The sequence below is a fragment of the Paramormyrops kingsleyae genome, chromosome 2 (genome assembly GCF_048594095.1).
Source record: "Paramormyrops kingsleyae isolate MSU_618 chromosome 2, PKINGS_0.4, whole genome shotgun sequence".
Classification (NCBI taxonomy): domain Eukaryota; kingdom Metazoa; phylum Chordata; class Actinopteri; order Osteoglossiformes; family Mormyridae; genus Paramormyrops; species Paramormyrops kingsleyae.
In genome coordinates, this window is record NC_132798.1 from 25,046,812 (window position 1) to 25,068,886 (window position 22,075).

Consider the following 22,075-nt stretch of genomic DNA (forward strand, 5'->3'; position numbering starts at 1 on the left):
CAAGTCCTCAGGAACTGTTCATTAACACTCATTCCTTTTTAATACTACTACTACTAATAATAATGATTTGATATTTAATACTATTGTTCAAATCATCCCGCGGGCCGTATTGGACACCATAGTGGGCCGTATTCGGCCCGCGGGCCGTATGTTTGACACCCCTGGCCTAGAGGCACGGCCCAATGTATTCACAGTCTGACGAGAAGGATCGAAGGAGGCCTGATTGTATTTTGTCAGCGATCTATTTATCCACAGAGCATGTTACCTTCTATCACTTCCCCTCTTGCCGAACAAATTTCATTGCTTTGGCAATAAAAAACAAATATAATCAACGGGAAACAACATGAAAACGACACCAAGAAAAAGAAATGTGTAATCGTTTAAGGATTTAAAAAGATCTTTTGTATATGTCAAATAAGACTAACTCCAGGTTCATTTGTTGGGCTTCAACCATATCTGAACGTAACCTTTAAACATATAAAATACCTTTATTCAAACTATGCCAAATTGCTTAACCGGATCGTTGTAGACGAAGTTGTAGCCTAATTATGGGAAGATTTTCCCACGTTACCCGGCAAAAATGAATTGCTTTTGTTTTTCGTTAATTGTATGTGTGGCTGTAGATTTGGTGTTTATTGCAACATGCTGTATGGGCTGATAGAAATTTCTGACACCACATAATTTAATCAATGAGTACGGTGACACTGCTTAACAACACAGCAGCCTGCGGGACTTTTCCCGGCTGACGACTGCTTCTCCTTGCCTTGATGGCCCTCCGTCACTTTCAGTTTGATGTTGAATCGGGCGGTTTCGGGTACATACCCTCTTTTCAGGGATTAAAACCAGGGCCATAAATCTCAGACGACACAGCAGCAGTCTGTCTTGACCGATCCCCACAGTGGTGGCGCCGGCGTCCGTGGAGGGGGGGGGGGGGCAGACTGCCGCAGGTCGCTTTGGCTCCTGCATTGGACAGTGGGAGGACAGACGACAATTAGCCGGCTGATAAATGACGAGGGCGGTGGGAGATCGCCAGGTGGTGGGGAAATGGAAAATCAAACGAGACACGTGCTAAGGCGCTTTCCCCTTTTTTATCGGTGGCTTTCTTTTACCTTGCCTGCTCGTGCGTTGTAAAAAGACGTATGAAATTGTAGTTTTCCCATTCTCGGCTGGTAGTAATAGTGGTTTTCCTGCGATAAAATGCTCCATTTGAACATTGTTCAGGAAAAGACAAACTAAATATGCATATAAAAAACTGAGGTTTACTGGCATACATGGAAGAACGAGCAAAGTTCAGCACTCTAAGTGTGGACAGCGCCCTTGCACGACAGGCAGGCGCGCACGTAGACGTAGACTCTGCATGAAAGGTCCTTACAATAACCTTGAAGAGAACAGGTTGAAAAGCAGTTATAAAACATACTCTGATTGCGCCCAGATCGCCAGAACTACTTGAGAAAATGCGTTTAATCCTAAAGGAATGCCATTAGACTGGTACCATATGACATGTCAAAAGTGTCAATAGTGACCCCCAAGATACAAGGTACGTTACATACAGTACGTTTAAAGATTACATAGTTACAAAAGCAGAACCGTGCATTGCATGGCCCGCTATGACATGTGTGTAAAGCCCCGAATCGCAGTCTAACAGAGACATGCAGCGCGTGTGTGCGCGCGCGGTCGCCGTGGGGGTGTGGCCCCGCTCGCGCCGCGAACTCACTCTCTCGCCTCATGTATGAGCGGAGCTGGGGCTCCGCGCCGCCACACCGACGGAGGCACCGGGACAGCGGCGCCATGGCTTCGTCTCACGGAAAGCACGAGCTCCGCTTCGCCGACTGGATGGCAAGTTTACCGGGGAATCTGCACAATATTCCTCTCACCAACCTGGCCATACCTGGTGAGTGTCTTTTTCATTCCTGCGCTGACAGGAGCGCGCTGGCCAGTTCGCGCTGAAACCTGTTTCACGTCCTTTAGTAAGGAAACCAAACTCAAATGACATTGTCATTTTTTAAGTATCTGTTTGCATAGTGTTTCTGCTGGTGTTTCTTAGGACTACAATGCTACTATACATAATCGTCTGTTACTAGCCCACTATTTTTCTTAATTTTCAAGATTCCTATGTAAAGTAATCTGGCAATCAAAGATAAAGCGGAAAACATGGTGTTTACTGATAATTTCATATATTTACATGTCACTTAATGCACGTAACATGTGGTCTCGTTTCTCAGTTTTAAAATATAAATCATTTAAATCCGTCCATAGATTCCATGTAAGTCACAGTTCTGCCCGTATGAAGCTGCCAGATATTTAATTGTTGAATGATAATTGGTTCGACACAGCCTTGGATCAGCTGGTGTGTTTGGCCGCAGTTTTATCCTGCCGTTAGTCGTATCCTCTCCAAACCTTGGTGACCGCATGCCGGGCTTTCGGGGCCTGGCTAGCAGCAGCCCTTGATTAACCGGTGATTAGCGGCAGCATATCTCACTCCCCACGAGTGATTAATAAACTGCTTGTAAATTGTGCACCAGCCTGCCATCTATGAACTTGTTGATTCCGATGGAGCAAGGAGCAAGCAGCCATTGCAAGCCCTTTACAGGGACACATTCGGACGCACGTGGTTTTTAAGATTTTAAAACTTAATCTCATCGGTGCCAAGAGGTACCTCTGAATGGGATGTTGGCAGTATCTAAAATGCAGTGCATTGGTGTCCCTGCCGGCAAATCTCTTGTTAACCCAAGTTTCTCGCCTCCCCGTTTTCCTCGTCTAATCATATTGCTTGTTCTTAATGATAATTTTACTTAAACTCTGTATTCGTTGAATAAAGCCAGAAGCTATTCTCTCTGTGCTGCAGAGGAAAAAAGTGCGCATTCATGTGAGGAGATGAACCATACGAGGAAATGGTTAAGCATCCTTATCTTGCACTGGGCTAAGACCAGTTGGACATTTTCAGCATACTGGGCCCGTTTGTTATGCCGTTAATTCGTTTACCGATTTATTTTTCGAAATTTTATTATGCTGCTTTCACCGGAGACATGTTTCCCGAACTTTGGAAGAACAAAAATTTGTAGCATATTTTATAATATTTTACCAAAGCATATGAAAATGTTGTGTAGATAAATTAAATTCATGAACAGGATTATGTATAATATAATATAATATAATAACGTAGAATGAGAGCCTTTAATGACTCTTTAAGGCACCGTTACCCCCACCCCTAACAGAACCTTGTAATCCACAATGGATGCCTTCTCCCTCGAGCTCACACCGCCCACACAAACGCTACCCTTAATATTACACGCATTTTATGATGGATTGCAAATAAAGCATCATGCGCACCGTCTAAGAAATTGGGAAATCACTGTGTATGCACGTCAGGAAACTGTCATATTTTCTAAAATACAGTGTGAAGCAAACGCCCCCCTGTCGGAATGGGCTTTGATAAATAATTAGGGTAGGCTGCCAGAAACTCCATAAGAAAAATTCTACTTCTAACAGATTCCCCTTTCTTTCCTTTTTATCTCTCATACAAGGGCGTAACTTTGGGTAAAAGCATTTGGGGGGGGGGGGGGTTGAGGTCCCCACCCATTTAAGGGGGTCCAGAGGGTTGTATTGGCTGGTTTTGGTTTTGATTATAATTTATGCCCATGTGCTCATAAAACGATGCGCTGCAGATCAGAACTATACTAACTACCCCAGGTTTTTCCAGAAGGCTAAGACCTTTTCTAATTATATATTTGCAATTTATGAAGTTAAATGAAATGATTATAGAAAAAAACGAAGCATTTAGACAATCTGTTTATCACAGTTTTTATTTAATTTAATTCAATACTTGCTTCCTCAAGTCACCACAGGAGGCCAATAGTTTGTATACACATAATATGTGGTGCATATGTAAATGTTACATTGCAACATTTTAACATTCTGTACAGCTTCATGGTTGTACTGTTGTAGTATGTCCTTGTTAATGCCATTTCATACACCATCAAATTGTAGGAGTGTGGTGTGCAGTGTCTGTAATGGTGCAATCAGATTTCCTAAGAACATGTCAGACATGGGAGGGTGGTATAACTGAAAGCATTTCACAGATTTCTGACTTTAGAATGATAGATAAGTAAACACTGAATGCAGATTAATCTTATATTGACTTATATTGATGTTTCCAGTATCCCAGCACTTCAGTTTATTATGATTATTGCATTGGTTCATAATGCAACCTGCTGGAATCATCATGGAACTTGGAATGACCTGTAATCAATGTCCTGGCAAAAAGAAATGTTCACTTGAAATCTGTAAACTGATGATGAAAAATGTGTTCTGAGAATAGGAGGACTGCAAGGATTTTTGATAAAACTTCAGGCTATGGCAAGAAGGCTGACAGATATGCACTAATATGTATGAAAAACTGACAATTAATTGCAATAGATTAGGGGAATATTTTGGAGTAATGAGATAATTTGACTTTACTAAGTGTAATTCTGTTATTTTCCCATGATGTACTGTGAGTTCTCTAATAACTGACATTGCTTGTAAAGCAAGCTTGTAAACTATGCAATATATTTAAAAATTATTTTTGTAGGGCACATTAAAAAAACAAGGGTATATTAAGATTTTCATTATTCTTTCAAAGCAGGAAGATTGTCTTAGTTAAATTAAACTTTTACGTTGATTGAGGATATGTCTGCTTCACATCATGGTGAAGGGGCTGGAGCACCCTGGGAACTAATTCATAGGTAGTTGTTGAGCCTTGTTGCCTAGATATAAATTACCTTGTGCGGAATTCTTTGAGCCATTTTGTCCAAGGTCACAACAGGAATAAGGTGCAAGGTGCTCAAACCATAGCAGCCAAGCTTATTGATTCTCCGCACAATAATGCATACATTTAATCTGTACTGTATACTTTAATAATCTATATATTTTAAATGTATGGGTCAAAGTGGATGTTAATACAGTCTATATTTTCTTGGGGTATAGTGTCAGGAAGATATGAATAGCAGGATTACCACTAGAGGAATGCAGAACACGAAGTGCTTTTGACGCTTGTAGATTTATTGCATGTTTTCAGTTTAGGCTACAACACACAGATAAGTTCTTAGCCAGTTTCTTTATGAGCATATTTGCTGTATAACCAGCAAGTAACATTTAACTGTGTATAAAATTAGCTATGGGGCAGCATGTTGGCACTGTGGTTGGCACTGTGGTTGGCACTGTTGCCTCACACCTGTGATGCCAGGGTTCGGAGTCTCTGTCATGGTTCGGAGTCTGTGGTGTTTGCATGTTCTCCCCCTGTGTCATCATGGGGTTTCCTCTAGGTACTCCAGTTTCCCCCCGGCGTCCAAAAACACGCTGAGGTTAATTGGAGTCTCCAAATTGCCCATTGGTGTGAGTGTGCCCTGTGATGGGTTGGTGCCCCATCCTAGGTTGTTCCTTACCTTGTGCCCATAGGCTCTGGACCCCCCCACGACCCTGAACAGGACAAGTAGTTTTAGAAAATGGATGGATTGTTAGGCATTGAATCCATAAATAATAAACAAAATATCTAGCTATCTATTTTTGCTCCAGCACTACACAATGATCCCCATAATCCTGGCCAGGGTAACTGGTGTGTGATTTAGCAGTTTAGGGCACTATGATTGGAAGGTTAGCAAATCCCAGGGTTGTTATACAGATTTCTATCTTGAGCAAGGCCCTTAACCGCAAAGTGCTCCAAAGTGCTTGCTTTCTCAAAATGTGTGTGACTTTGGATAAAAGTTAGTTTAAATGGTTAGAAGATAGATGGATAAAACAGTGGTGTCATTTCTGTTTTAAAAAGACAATGACCCACAGCACAAGGCTGAAGTTACACTTGAGAGGCTTAAGAAAAGTATTTTTAAGTCCCAAAATTAATCCTATTGAGAACCTATGAAATCTGAGAGCCTGAGCAAATCGCCCATGAGAAAATGACATATTTGGTATAGAGGTCTCCAGAAAGGACAAGAATAAGGACATACCTGCTTTTGTCAAAGACTGAGTTCAGGAACTGGAATATTTATGAATACACTACTTAAAAAAAATAATAAAATTATATATATATATATACAGTGTTTTTTTAAATATTATGCTTATTCTAATAATCCTTTAGTGAAATATTTAAAGATTTAATGGCATGTTATGTTAGCTTAGGGCTAAAGTACCAAAAACGATGGAAATGCAGAGTGAATAAGCCAACAATGTAAGAGTTTGTGATGTACAGCTCTGGCCCGGCTGTACTCCCCAACATGAAACATATGCTGTAATTTCCTCAAGAAATCAGCAGCTAATTGCTGCAGCTGGCGAGGGGGGTGTTCGGGGGGTGGGTTAGGAGTGTTATTAGCCCAAGTGCTGCCCTGGCACAGTGGGCAGGAGACCACGGGCACGACCTGCCCACGTTCCCTCTTCCCGCGTCTGGCACGGGTCCGAGGACGCTGGGCGCTACAGAGGCAGGCGGCGACCGCAGGAGCCACCTACCGATTCGTACCTTCAGGTACGAAACTCCGCATTGATCTCATGCGGACAAGTTTGCGATGACGATCTGCTCCCTGTCCTGAATGACAGAAGAGGATTTGGGGAGTCCTCTGCGCCCCCCCCCCCTTTCCCCTGATTTCTGTCTGATGACTGCGTTATGTGGTGCAGGTGACGGTGAAAAACAAATGAGACATGGTTTTGCAACACCCCCCCCCCCCCCTCCCGGGTCATCTAATTGTTTGCCGTCTGCCGAACAGCTGTGTCCACGCAGATGCTCAGATGAGGACCGCGGGGGTGAAGGTGCATTAGTGCTTTGGGGGTGTGGATCTGCTCGAGAGCTAAAAGGGTACAGGTCAATGGTGTCATGGAGAAGCTTCATTAAAGCCCCTAACAGATGGTCTATGCTTCTGTTTCTGTGTCTTCGGCTCAAATCACAGCCACCAGTTCTCATTCAGTTATATGTCACCAGTCTACTGTTTTATTCTTGAATTTCACTGTAAAAATGGACATAATCATGCCAGATAAGGTATAAAAGCAAGCATCTTTTTGAAAAGAAAGATATATAAACATATCCGTACAGAACTATCATTTCATTTCCCTTCCAAGTAAAATAACTCTAGCTTTGTTGGACGTGTGGCAATCAGCCACAGTGACATGTGTCCTGGCCAAGCCTTAAAATTGCATAATTTCAAAATTTCATAAACTACAGATTTAGCCTCTGTTAATATTTGCTCGGCATGATTAATGGCATGATGATTCATACTGAAGAGATGAAGGAAATAATCTTTTCTATTAGAAATAAAAGATTAGGAATTAAAATTGTGTTATTAAAATAATTAGAACAGTAAATGACATTTTGCTTTATCTCAAGGGGTGTTACAAAAAAAAGCAATGTTCTTACACAAGATTTAGACTTGCAGAAACGACTGATTAAACAGTGTAGTTAATGCTGTAATATATAATTTTGTCTCTGTCACAGACAGCAGATTACTGACTGATTTTCTGTGTAACTAGGTCACTGTCGTGGACTGTGATCGTATTGTTAAATTACATGATTGCAGCATGGGGAATTAAGTGCTGCTGGCTTATTCAAAGGACAAACAGGCACCGAAAAGTTGTCCGGATGTTTTAAAAGGTTTTCTTGCCAAGGAAGAAAAGTCAGCTGTAAAAACTCTTAAGGCCATTAAATCCACCTGAATTATACAGCTGCCCCATTAATAGCTTTATCTGAATGCCAGAGGTATTTAGTTAGAAATGAAACCAGCACACACTTCCTTTGAATTTGGTGGAATTTTTCTCTCTTTTAATTCATTAATGAATGAATCAATAAATCGATCAATTAGTTAACTGATTCATTTTTATGGCCCCAACCACCACCCCCCACTTAAGAGGACAACTTTATCTTTAATTTGCTGACGAACAGATACAATACATTAAGTGAAATTGATTAAATTTTTCATTCTGAAATTTATTTCAGAATAATTTTTTTGCAGCATGTTGGGATTTTTAATGGATAATTATTGATATCCCCAGTTATTATTTATCTTTTATAAAAAGTATTGCATCCTGCATTTACTTTATTTCCTGCACATTATTCAAACACTGCAAGGAGATTTTCTTGTGGTGAAAAAAATCACCATTTATGCACTGGGACAATCCATTCCTCACATGATTTGAGGACCAAAGGGGATCATTTGTTGTATCCTAGAGAGAATAAAATTCAGAATTAATTCTTAAATGTTAGGTGAACACTTTTAACAGACTGATTGCTCTCGAACTCTCACTGAAATCCACATTTAGTGGTAATGGAGGTGTCTTGAGCAGTTCTGTGCTCTTTGTGAGACAGGAATCTGAGGCTTAGACGGGAATCAGGTTCAGAAGAATGCACCAAAAATTAAATATTACTCTGAATGTCTCAAATGTTTTTCTGTTTACTTCCCTGGTGCCTGGGTTGTCAGGTGGCTGCCAGTTCAAATGAACAGCTTACAAAGGTGCCTGTTGCTATGGAAATTGATGGGAGGGGCCTAATGTAAAACGTCATGCTGCTCTCAAGATGTTAAATGCAGATTCACCGAGAAAAACTAGGAATATTACAATGCCGTAGGAACTGAGAGTTTCTGGTAACTGATATCATCTACAGGCGCGACGTAAACTGGAAGTAAGGTCATAATATTTCATAATATAAAGGCCAGTTCTCTGTGTTGCATAATTGAATTTCTATGTTCAATTTCAAATCAATTTCACTTAATGTATTGTATCTGTTCGTCAGCAAATTAAAGATAAAGTTGCTACAGTATGTTGCTGTCCTTAAATCTGAATCCTCCACTCTGAATTTCCTACCTACTAAGTCATGGAAGAATATAAGAAGATAGGAAGTTGTAAGATTGACTGAGAGAAGATTGAATATTAAATATTAAAATATATATGGCACCTGTTTGTATGTTTGTATAAATATTAAAATATATATGGCACCTGTTTGTATGTGGACTGCCTTCTGGGGTCATATATGCCCAAGAACCTCTTCTCAATGTCTGGCCTACCCTTCCTTCACATCTGCTAGGTATACACATTCAGGGTTCGTTGAGGTGAATAAGAGAGTTAAGTGTCTTTTGTTAGTAAACCTATTAAGACCAACTGATTGTCTCCATTTTAAACACTAGGGAGGTTCTACAGTTTAATGATTAATTGTTAGCCATAGGAGATTTGGTCATTTGTGGAAAGGAAGCTGTAGTTTGATATGCGGGAGGAAACGTTACGAGCCGACAGTAATGCATTGCAAAGACTATCGAGAATCATGCTGCAACTGGGAGATGGAGCATTAATGACCTGGAAAAGAACAACGTGCTTAGTTTCATGTTGCTTTTCATGGCTGTTGACTGTGGAGTTTTAGTGTTTTCAGCTTTTAGCTTGGAGGCACCTCATAGAATCATTTATTAACATTGTGACCTGCAGGCCCAACCTGTGTAGCCTGTGAATAGGTAACTCACGGCTGCCTGCCATGGATGGCGGGGGTCCCGCTTGCCAGGTCCTACTGCCCGCCACAGCTAAGTGAATTCACACAGGATTCATCTCCAATCAATGTTTCGGTTCAAATTCATTGAAACACGGATTCACGTAATTACAAATTCGCCCGGCAACTTCATTTAAAATGCCGACATTCCTAACGTAAAGCAGTTTTTAATTTAAACGTCTCAGCCTGTTAAACTAAATGTCAGCAGAAAAGATTCCCCATTTAGATTTCTTTGATACTCTGCAGTCTGTGATAATTACAAGATGTGCATCATATTTAATGGGTAGGGCAAAGAAGTTAAAGTAGGCTAAGAAACTAAGACAAATAATTGTAAACTAAATAAAACTAAATTTATGCAAATGATATTAACAGCCCCCTCAACCCTGACCAGTTGGAAGATGAATAGATGGACAGGTGGATGGATATTAACAGTGAGAAACAAATATTTCATGTCTTATTCCTGAATTTAATTCTCAAGGGAATGGTCTGTTGCCTCGACAGTACCTGTTAGCTATGCCAAATTCCATTCATTCTTCCTTTTTAATATACACCACGTTCACAAAGGTTGGGAACACTGTTGGTTACCATTTTTTATTGATATAATTTTTGCGCAAATATACAACCATGTTAAAATCTCAAGTACATTTCCGAACAGGAATTATACAGGCTTCTCCTCAGAGGGAATTAATGTGCAAATTGTGATGAATGCAGTACAAAATAAAATATAGCAGACTGCTATATTTCCAAAAGAGTATTTTAATTGGCACACAAGCTTCAGAAATGATGCTGCAGAGCAGTATTCAATCCCAGTTTTCCCTGCTCCGGCATAAATTTAATTATCTGTTTCTTCCACGTCAATTCTGTAATTACTTGATCAGTTAAGGAGATAAAGGAAGGATAACTTGAAGATTTCATAATTGCCTAAGGTATCCATTGTAATTTACAAATAGGAAAATGTGTGTAATTTGTTTCATTATTGCGGAACTTCTCCACCAGAGTAATTGCAGCTATGTTATCTGAAACATTGTGATTATTTTATGAACGTCTCTGTTTCCATAGCAGAATCTCTGAAGACATCCGGCACTAATGACCTCTGAATTAACAGCAGATACCAAGAGCAGAAAGTAAATCTCTAAATGTATATTCCGTTCCCAATTATTCTTTATCTGATTATGTCCAGTGCTGTGATTTTAAGCTTTCCCTTTGTTCCACTTTTGGCCCTTTCTGTGGTACACTGACAAGGATAAGCATATAGATGGATGATGGATGGATGGAACATAAACCAAACTGATATGTGGTTAAAACAGAGCACCTATGCATGCATCATTAGACAGTGTATCAGAAAATTACATAATTGTCCAGCTGGGTAAATATGCTACACAGTAATGAACATTGCTCCCATTGTATGTCGCATATTATTTTACATAACTGACATATTTTACTGGATACTGTATACGATATATATATCTCAATATTTTTGTCATAAAGTAATAACAAAAACACAGAGTTAGAGCCAAATATCCCTAATGTCACACTGGCACTTTTATTAACAGACAACTATACATGTAAATGACAAAATGGCTAAAAAATAAGCTACTGGCATATATTATTTTACCAACCAGCTCCTCTTTGCTAGCTTGCCTCCTGTCTGTCTGTCTCCATGTTGTCTCTGCATGGAGGACTTGTGAGTGAAGGGGAGGCGCGGGTTCTGTTTGAAGAGGGAGGGGGCGGGGCAGTCCTGCGAGAGCCAGAGAGAGGAGAAGTAGGCGACCTGGTAGCTCTGCGAGTATAATTTTAAAGTAGCGTATGAAAATATATCGATACATCTTAAAAATCAATACATCGCCCAGCCCTAAGTTACACTTAACAAAGAAGACAATTTAAAATATACAATTGGCATTGTATACAGTAGTGTGCTGTGTGATGCACTACAATAGGTTCCCAAGATACGAACCAGTTTCGTTCTGAGAGCGGGTTTGCAAGTCCAACAAATTTAGCCTAGGCATCCAGTTGATGACGCTCCAACCCCCAACTCCTACCGAAGACATGTGAATCCATAGAAAAGTTCCTGAAATGGATGTTATGCATTTAAATTATTTTCTATCAGACACACATTAGACTGGCTCTTTAGAATAAGACAGTTTTGACCTTTCAGTACTCACATGCGTTAAGTGAGATTACAGTACTGCCGTCCTTAAAATGGCTCCAGCTTATTTGAATATTGGCTCCCACATTAGTCGGTTCGGTGCATAAAAAGTTGATCTATTTCTGCTTTTTTCTCCAGAATGCTTTGGACCACAGAATGGTCTAAGGCAAGTAATTTAAGGAAAAACATACAGCCCGTGAACACTTTGAAGGATATAGGAGCACACTTGTCTGGAAGCACAGATAGTTTAACTTCAAAGACTCCTGTGACCGCTAGGTCATAGATATTTGAATTAACTACAAAGACTCCGTTTGAAGGCCATTTGAAATGGGAACGCTCATAATAGCATGTGATTCGTCCATATACACAAATTATCAACCATCCTGTCATCCAGTTTCAATAACTGCTGATCCAGTTCAGATTGTCGGGAATATTTTATTCCATAAGGAAATACCTTTTCTCAGTGTGAATCTGGGCAAAACATTCCGTTTCCAAACCAGCTGAATAACATTCTGCAGCTTCCTCTCATTGATTCCTTGCGCTTTCTAAGGTCGGGGCGAGTGCCAAGGAAGGGCAACCTGGGATGGGTCACTGCATTGTAATGCATTTTGGAGGATCACATGGTCACAGCCAGTGCTAAGAAGCTTCCAGCCAGACTTAGCCATTTCAAATACTCTCCTAAAGGTGCCCCGGTATTCCCAGCAATACACCCACGTATGTTTTGTACTTGGCCAGTGCCCCACCTTGTGTGGCTAACGAATACCTCCTTGTATTAACTAACAAATTAATTGATTGTGCTGGTGGTGAAATTTAACCAAAACATAGAATGGCTGTGGTGCCCCTGAAGAGAGGTTTGGGAACAAAAATGGTGTCCATCTAGCCACCCCTCACACACAAACACACACACACACACACACACAGATAACAAGGGAGGCCAGTACTCCAACTTTTATTGCCCAAAGATTTAGGGACCTACAGACAGCAGAGTGGGCCTAGTGGACAGGGGTCCCTTGACTTGGCACACAACCCCCTCCCCAGACATCCTGCCTTACATACCACTCACCCAACAGACCAACACCCTAAAGAAAGTTTCTTGTAAGTTTGGTTTTTGTATACCCTGTATATTGATGTACTCATGACTACTAGTCTCAATATACAGGGTATACAAAAGCCAAACTACAAAAGTTCAAATCCCATGGTGGACAGAGTGATCCCACCATTGGGCCCTTAAGCATGACCCTTAACCCCAACTGCTCCAGGACTGGCTGACCCTACTGTCCCCTCTACGCCAGTTCCATGAGGTGCTTGTCCAGCTGTCCTGAAGGAGGTCCCACATATATGCTGAGCACTCATTGTTCGCTTTTCCTTCACTCTCTGGTCAAACTCTTCCAAAACCATCTCTGCTGTGTTTAGGTCAGGTGGCCTGGTCATGTGATTTGACACTATCACTCTCCTTTGTAGGTGGCTTGGCATGTCCAAACTTTTGACTGGTACTGTAACTTTAAAAAGCAGAGACTGGATGGCATGCTGTTTCTGCTTTAATCCCACAGTGAAGGACATGCAGTTTAGCTAATTGTGTGTATGTTCCTTATGATAGATTGATGATGTAGGAAGACACAAGACCTAGATCTGTACTGGATGAAAAATTGGAAGATGGATGGGCAAATTTTTGGTTTTAACATAAAAACTGTTGTTTCTTAAATTACATTGCAATAAATCACCCATTAACTCTGCTGCCAAAGTACATATTTGGTGCTTGTAGGGGTTCCTATTTTCCTGGACCATCTCAGCTAACAGGGCAGGGAGAAAAACAGCAAATGAAGCACCTGGACAATCTTAGAAGGATCGTATATTTGCAGATCACAAAAGAAATTTCAGGTTTCTATTTGCAGCTGATACATTGTCAGCAATGGAAAATCGAAGGCCTATGTAAGGACTCTCATCTGCCAAATCTGAAAGCTTTGATACCTGACGCTGAAACCCAGAAAACTCAGTACTGATAACGTCTAATGTTTCTTGTGCAAAAATATAGTGAAACATAAAATCTAATATAAATGAACTGCAGGCAAAGGACGCTTCAGGATACATCAAACTAGAGGTGGCCCCTGGACACCGTTGAGAGGGAAACTGGTTTTATTCTACTGTTAGTAATTAAGGGTCTGTACATGTTCATTAATTAGTTATTCTGTGTGTGGTGTTGGTATTCCTTGCATTTCGATCGGTTACTGTTTTCTGTCTTTGGCTGTTAGCTGATGTGATTTATTTTCTTTAGGCTCCCATGACTCTTTCAGCTTCTACATTGACGAATCCTCCCCAGTTGGACCAGAGCAGCCAGAAACCGTGCAGAACTTTGTCTCTGTGTTTGGGACAGTGGCCAAGAAGCTGATGCGGAAGTGGCTGGCCACCCAGACCATGAATTTCACCAGCCAGCTAGAAGCTGGCATCCGCTTCTTTGACCTACGCATCTCCACCAAACCACGTGACCCCGACAATGAACTTTACTTTGCTCATGGGCTATTCAGCGCCAAGGTGAAGGAAGGGCTGGAGCAGATCAACACCTTCCTGGCGTCTCATGCCCGCGAGGTGGTCTTCCTAGACTTTAACCACTTTTATGGTGTGCAAAACCTCCATCACGAGAAACTGGTGCGGATGCTCCGCGAGGTCTTTGGGGACAAGCTTTGCCCCGCCATCTTTGCTCAGGAGGTGACGCTCCGTTACTTGTGGGAGAAGGAGCTGCAGGTGCTAGTCTTCTACCATAATCCTGTAGCACTGGATGTTCCCTTCCTGTGGCCTGGCCAGATGATGCCTGCCCCCTGGGCCAATACCACCGACCCAGAAAAGCTAATTCAGTTCCTGCAATCTTCTGTCGCTGACCGGAGACGCAAAGGCACCTTCTTTGTCTCCCAGGTTGTCCTCACCCCCAAGGCCAGCACGGTCATGAAGGGTGTGGCCAGCGGCCTGCGGGAGACCATCACTGAGAGGTGAGATGCTTTCTGAGATCAAACCCATGCTCCCCCTCTAACAGGAAGTACAGAAAACCTAGCAAACGGCTAAGGATTAAATGCTATATACTGCCTAGATAAAAAGCAGTGTTTAAGTGGTAATGAAATTCAGCAAGGTTTCACTACTATAAGGCATCTAAAACTGCACATTGGTGCCTGTGTGTTATTTCATTTATTTCTTGTTATTAGGGAAATGGGACGTCGTTTGGGGGTTGATCTGGCATGCTGAAGCCGTCATAGATTTCCAAGCTCTGACGCCAGCTTTAATGCCAGGGAATTTTTGTTGGCTGGTGTATTCATTTATTTCATTTTAGACCCTATTAAAGTGTCGAGTAAGTGTACATGCCAGTCTTTCTGCCTGCAGGCTCTTCTATTTTCAGTTTACGAGGGGATATTTTTGTCTTAAAAGAATAGCATAAATTTTGTGTTTTTCTCTGCTTTGTTAAATGACAGTTGAATATCATTTATATGGAGAGATTATTCTGACTTTATTAAATAAATAAATATACTGTGTAATGTGGCATTAAGTAAATGATAATGACATGAAATTTAAGCATACATGTGAGCATTTCATTGTTTATTTCAGCAGTTCAGCACATGACACAAAATAAGCCTTGAAATGCTCACTTTGCCAATCAAGATACCGAGGTCTCAGTGATTGGTTGAGTGCCAAGAGACCTGCCTCTAGTGGTTGCAGTTTGGAGCAATCAAGCAACAAGCCATAGATGAAACCACAGGTGGTTGTCAGTCCAAGAAAATGCTATTCCAAATTACTTCGCTAAGCAGCTTCCAGGGGTATATTTCCCAAAATCTCCCATTAGCACCTTACATAGTTAGACCCATGCATTTAGCAGCTATGCTTATGGGAACCGTATCCCAGAGTGGCTACATCGCAATCAGATATTCTTGTTTGTAGCCTGCTCCGTTGCAGAAATTTCTTGAAGTTTGCAAACAAATTTTCATCAATGTCTTACTCACAGGGTTGCCACAGGTTGTCAGCGGGCTAGAGTGCGATTTTCAATTCAAGAATAGTGTGAAGAGTTTGCAAACCACTCCAACGTTTTAGATATAGCTAATTTTATAATGGAATAATACAGATTTACCGCAAGATTTTGTGCGTGAGCGTGACCGTCTGAAAGCGCGTGTCATGTCAGATGCACGAGAGTTGGCGACCCTGTACGCAGAAAGAGCTGCTGCCATTGCAGTTTCTATAGCGACAACCTTCCAATTTGCTCTCTGAATTATATTATCGGCAGCATCCATTTCATTTGCAATAAGCATTATTCATACCAATACTAGGTTAATCCGCAGATAAGTGAACCATTCGCGAACCCTGTACATAAATGATTTTCATTTACTTAAGTACAATGTTGGGAAAGCTACTTTTAAGCAGTAGCTTTTCAAGCTATATATACCTACTTATAATTAAAAGTAGCTAAGCTACAAGAAAGCTATTGTTTTAATATACAGTAGTAGTTAGCTACACTATAAGCTACAGAGAAAAAGTAGCTATAACTACATCACATCTGTTTCATCTGGTAATAATATTTGTGCTGTAGGATACTCTTAAAGCAAATTAATATTTCAAATTAGTTTTTTTTTCTAGTGTCTGGAAAGTATTTTTCAACCCTTTAACATCCATCCCCAGAGTATTCAAGCAAAAAACACCTGTAGTATTTTTTTTACCAATGTAGCGTTTTGCCACCCTACATCGCTTTTTGTAAAAAAATAAAATAAAATACTGGAAAAGCTACAGTATTTTAAAAGCAACTGCGCTACTAATAACATACTGAAAGAGTAAAGTTAGTCGCGTTGCTAATTGTAGTTAGCTACCATATGCTCACATATGGTAATTGATAAATTACGCACAGTAAGAGATGACCAACATTAAATACGGTAATGATAAAGTACATTGTACATGTAAGTACAGCTGTATAGTACTGTATAATCTTTCTTGAACGAAAGTGATTCTGACGTTTTAGCCTATTTCAAACGAGATGACAGAGCCATGAACATCATGCTTTTTATAGTCCTCAAAGGGTGAAGGAACAAAGAAGACACAGTTTCCACATTTTTACAGTTTTTATTTTGGACCGCAGTAAACCGCAGATAAGTATATCCGTGGTTACTGAAACCGCAGGTACTGTGGGACTACTGTTCATGCAGTGTGACCATATTGGATTAAACAGGAGCAACTGAGTGAAGATGATCCACCAATCAAAAACCAGTATTCACTAGAGCCCTCCCTCAAAATTTTGATGTGTAAAAGTGAGTTTGCGTTTCAAGGCTTATTTCATATCACATACTTCATTGAAACAAAGATTATTAATTTATTTAACCAATAATACATAATTCAGTGATTAAATAATTTGAAGAAATAAACAATCTTCTTAACAGATTTATATATGCTCAAATTTCATGTTATTTATTAACGCGTTACACAACATTTATTTATACATAATTTTTTATTTTTAAGTCTGAAGAATCCCTTCATTCATTTATGGCAGTTCTGCAATTCGTATTTGAAATCACTTTATTTTTAAACCTACGTCTAAGGGAAAGGTGAGTGGAAGGTGTGGGGAGCTACAGGAGAAGTTGTTTCTGCTGCTGAGCACCGTTCACTGACATGCCACTGCCAGTTTCCACTATATCCAGTTAGCTGTGGAACTGCTTCTGAGTGATGTCTGCACTATTGCCGAGTGAGTCTCTGTGCTGGCCGTGAGTCATCATGCTCGCCCCGCAGGAGGTGAATGCCCACTCAGAAGGCGGTGCCCTCCAAGATAACAACATGGCAGGGACTAACTCTCTACAGAAACTCTCTACAGTTCCCAAACCGCAGTGGTACTTATAACATGGTGCAGGCCTGATATCTTAAACCAGGTGCTCTCCGTCAAACTTCCATAAGCACTTATTCTGTATGGGGTCACAGTGGGTGCGCAGCATATCCCAGACGCACAGACACGCAATCGCACACCGTGGGCAGGTTATAAACACCGATTTGTTTTTGATTGTGGGAGGAAACTAGACCCAGTTGAAACTTCTGCAACATGGGGGAAATACAAAAACTGCAGACATGCACAGGGGAGGCAGGACTAAACCCCCAGGCCTGGATATGTGAAGCAGCTGCACTACACAGTCATTAACTTTGCTTAAATGCTGTGTGTGTCTATGTGTGTGTCTATATATATGTATATATCACCATCTCAAGTGGTCTGGATTTGAAATACCAAACATGGTCCTATTGGGCCATTAAACATAATACATATTTAGGATATGAAATCGACTCACCATATTGAACTGTTACATTTTTCACAGACATATAGAACAATTGTAGCCTTTTGAAAATTAAAATCTCAGTCTCTTTTCTCTGTTTCTTTCATGCAATGTACTAACCTGCTTTTTAAAAAACACTGTATGATCAGAAAAGCTAGTAAAAGTCTTTAGGAAGCAACAATATGAGATGATTGAAGTAAAATCACTGTTACATAGTCTCTTGCAAAATGGCTGTTGGATATTTACAGTAGCTCTTCCATTGGTTGATCCCCTTGAAGTGTCATTGAAACAAAATGGGCCAAATTGACTCGCAGCAGAAGCATTAATGACTGTCTCCGGTAGGGCCCTGCCGAGCATGATGCAGTGGATCCATTCTCAGAGACCCGGCGAAGGCGGTGTAAACATCATTACGGCGGACTTCGTGGAGCTGGGCGAGTTCATCAGCACGGTCATTGCCCTCAACTACCTGCTGGATGAGGAGGACGATAGCGCCACCTGATCAGGGTTCGGTCCCACTGGTGCGTTCACAAGGGGAACTAGAGCTTTTAGGGCTACCCATATATGACTGGGTGGGACTCATGTCTAATGCGACTATTAATTTACCTTTTTCGAGCTGTAACAGAGTTCAATAGCATTGTTTCGTAATCTTTGGGGGAGTGAGCAAAAGAAGTTACTGTGCTCGTGCTTCTTCTCAGCAACATCCGGTACTCCTTTGGTCGTACTTCTGCATCATCTTCTTTTCCGTGTTACTGCTCGCTGAAGCAAGATAAATCAAGTGTACAATGTGCTTGTCCGGCAGGTATTTCAGTGAAGGTTACTGTCTCCCTGCAATGCACACATCGTGAATAATATTGTTATGGCGCAAAAATGCTGAAGTTGTAAAAGTGTTATGAAATGGTCATGAAAAAATGCATTTGTATCATAATGACTGAGGCTACGATATTGATGTTGTTGCGTTAGAACTATCACATGTGAAATGAATACATAAAAAAAAGCTGTGTAATTAGCATTTTTAGAGGTAACCCAGAGGAACATCCCATTGCTAATACTGCTGCAGTAAACGTTATCCTGCATGAGGGTAATGATTTTTTTAATAAAATCTGCTACTTCTTTAACAAATGACAATGATTCTCATGTACCCTACCTTTATATTCATTGAACTCATGAATAGAAGATGCTACATTGTATTGATGACAACCTCAAACCACCCATTAGGTCAGGTTTCCTCTATGTAGCCCCTTCGGTATAGTCTCAGAATATACAAAGGGAATAAATATCAGCGACAAATGTTAGCGGGTGAATTAAATTTACTGCAGCCAGTACCATAGCGGCTGGAGTGTCTTTAAGAATGCCTTAAGTATTTGCTTTTATGTTTTTGCTGGATATATTGAATACCTGCTCAAGTGTTTGGGAAACTGCATATTAAAAACTTAGATTATTAAGCAGAGGTGGAGAGCTGAGGTCTCAAGTAATCTGTAACATTAGATCTGATGCTTTAATGGCTAATCTTAGAAATCTTTAAAAATCACAGTGGGGATTTTACAGGAGCACTCGAGTGTCACTGAAAGCAGACACTGGAGAAAAAAAAACTAATTTGAAATATCTAAGTTACATAATCACTCTTCTGAAAAAAAAAAAACTTAAGTATTAATCTTAAAAAAAGTATATATTCCAGGTATATGTATTAGTATTTTTACATTTTTAGAATTCAGATATCTTTTTTGATTTACCTTTTTGTACTTGTGAAATTCTTTAAAGATGGATTAATTTTCTGTAAAAAAATTAACATTTGTATGCTAAATATATTTTGTACTTATTTAATTTTTGCAAAAAATTACAAGTAATACATGTATGAACTTATGAAATTAACCCATCACCTTTTGCAAATATCTTCCAAGAAAAATAAAATATTTAGTGTTGAAAGTTAAGCTTGAATGAATCTTGTAGACTATATAGTATCATACTCAAGATTGGTCTGGAACAAAACACCACCCATTACGATATCTGAACAGTGAGGTACTTTCTTAGGATGTAACTTCCTTTTTCTGGGAGGACGCCAAACTGCTTTAGGCTTCCCTAGTATATAGGGTACATTTAACTTTTTCTCATTGCAGTGTGATCGTTGGTTTAAAGTATTAAATGTCACAACTTTGTGAAATCAAACGAAAAGGAATAGAATCACTTATCTTTGAAATGACCTTAAGATGTTTGCTGAAATCTGTGTGATTGTAAGTAGCAGATATTACTTGATAGACGTTCTTTACCATTTCTAACATTTCGTAATATGTACTGATAAGTCTTTGAAATAAAAATACAATGCAGTGCAAACAAAAGTACCTTAAAAATACTTTAATTTGTTAAATGTATAGTAAAAAAAATCTATGTAATTGTGTCATTAGAAATGTAGTTTTGTTGTCACTAGAGTAAATATTCTGTGGCTTTCATGAAATTACACATTGTTTCTTCAGGGTGCTTTGGTTACATTCAAATTAGTTCCCCAAGCTATAATACTGCATTTAGTGTCCATATCCTTACAGCTTTCACAATCAAGTAGCATCATTCATGTTTTCTAGTAATAATTTTTTTGTGCACTTTAATGTCTTGCTTACTTATTTTCAACCAGATTATAGAATAATTTTGAATGATTTAAACCTGAATGTCTGGTCTTCTATTAGTAACATTTTGTCTGAACTAATCACTTCACTGATGGAATCTGACAAAGTTAATTCCTCTCGTGAAATTTCTCTGACAAATTAAGAACATTGTTAAATTGATGAATCACCTTTATTGAGATAGGTAAACTCTCCGATTGAATAAACTGTATTCTGACTGATGATAGTACAATTCAAGGACCTTGAGCATGCTGAGGACAATGGCATTCTTATGTTAGATAAATACTGGATCTTATGTTAGATAAATACTGGATCTTATGTTAGATAAATACTATGTGTGAATGTTTTTCCACTTCTGCTTATGTTGAGAAAATGCCTGAAGGGACATAAAAACCAGGACTTAATGACTGTCGTTGACATTTTAAGGCTAGTATAGTTGATTCTCTTCATTTATATGTGCAGTGTGTAAATGTGTGCAATATTGTATATCATCAGATTTTTTTTTTAATTTCTGCTATGATAATATTTCACATTTCATTATTACATCAATTCATGATAAGAAAATGTAAGATATTCTGTAGTTGTGTCTGTAAAATGTTTGTTTTGACAGAAGCTGCCCAGAAATCTGAAGGAAGCTTGAATGAAGCTTGCTCTGTGTAACTGTGGCTGCCTGCCCTCAGAGAATGTGCTCTGTCAGTTCTGTTTCATGTAAAACTCTTAATGTGCACCAAAATGATGCGATTAAATATGTTTGTGTTTAGTGTCTTTGGAGTGTGGTGTTCCCAAATGTTTCTTGTGAGTGTGTGTGTGTGTGTGTGTGTGTGTATATATGTGTACTGTGTAAAGATAAGTGAAGATGATTTAATATTAAAAAACATTTCTTAAACATCATCCTTGTTTTTTTTAATGACGTGAATACCAAAAAGCAACTGGTACTTTTTACATTTAAAGAACCTATGTAAAATTTCAAACTTTGTTGTAATATCATGGCATAGTCATTAACACGCAATGAGTAATTACTAAAGTGTAAAAGGACATGTAGAAAATTATTAGTTCTGGTTTAATCTCAGCTGGTTAAGATGTGGGGGACTACAGCATTCTCAGCTATAGGTTACATTGTAAAAATAATTTCACCCTGGAACTTTGTCATTTACCATTATAGACAGGAATACATTTTCAGTTAGAAAATGAGCATGTACTGTAAATCTCCTGTCACAAAATGTATTCCAGAGGAGGCAGTGTGCAGTATGTGCTCCATTATATCTGGAATACATTTATTGCCTCTATGACCGATGTCCTCAATTAAGTGCTTAGCAAATTTTGGGTTTATATTTCTGTGTAGTAACTCCACAGTTGTAAACATGTTGACATGTTGTAAAAATTGTAACTGGCGCATGTGTGTGTGCGTGTGTGTATGTATGTGTATGTATGTGTATATATATATATATATATATATATATATATATATATATATATATATATATATATATATATATATAATGCACTCACACACAAACTAACAAGTCAAATGACAAATAAATGCTCTGTGGTTGACAGC

The 22,075-nt window shown here is 39.5% G+C and overlaps 1 protein-coding gene across 1 annotated transcript; it reads left to right on the forward strand.

Annotated features, from left to right (window-relative positions):
• Positions 1-1,671: 1,671 nt before the first annotated feature.
• plcxd3 (phosphatidylinositol-specific phospholipase C, X domain containing 3) lies at positions 1,672-21,408 on the forward strand. The gene is made up of 3 exons (XM_023802829.2): positions 1,672-1,891; positions 13,903-14,611; positions 18,248-21,408. The coding sequence occupies exons 1-3, from the start codon at positions 1,726-1,728 to the stop codon at positions 18,402-18,404; spliced, it is 1,032 nt and encodes a 343-aa protein (XP_023658597.1). The 5' UTR covers positions 1,672-1,725; the 3' UTR covers positions 18,405-21,408.
• The last annotated feature ends 667 nt before the right edge of the window (positions 21,409-22,075 follow it).

Coding starts and splice junctions, on each gene's coding strand:
- plcxd3 (XM_023802829.2), top strand. CDS start 1,726: ATGTATGAGCGGAGCTGGGGCTCCGCGCCGCCACACCGACGGAGGCAC. Junction 1,892..13,902: donor CACCAACCTGGCCATACCTG/GTGAGTGTCTTT, acceptor TATTTTCTTTAG/GCTCCCATGACTCTTTCAGC. Junction 14,612..18,247: donor CGGGAGACCATCACTGAGAG/GTGAGATGCTTT, acceptor TGTCTCCGGTAG/GGCCCTGCCGAGCATGATGC.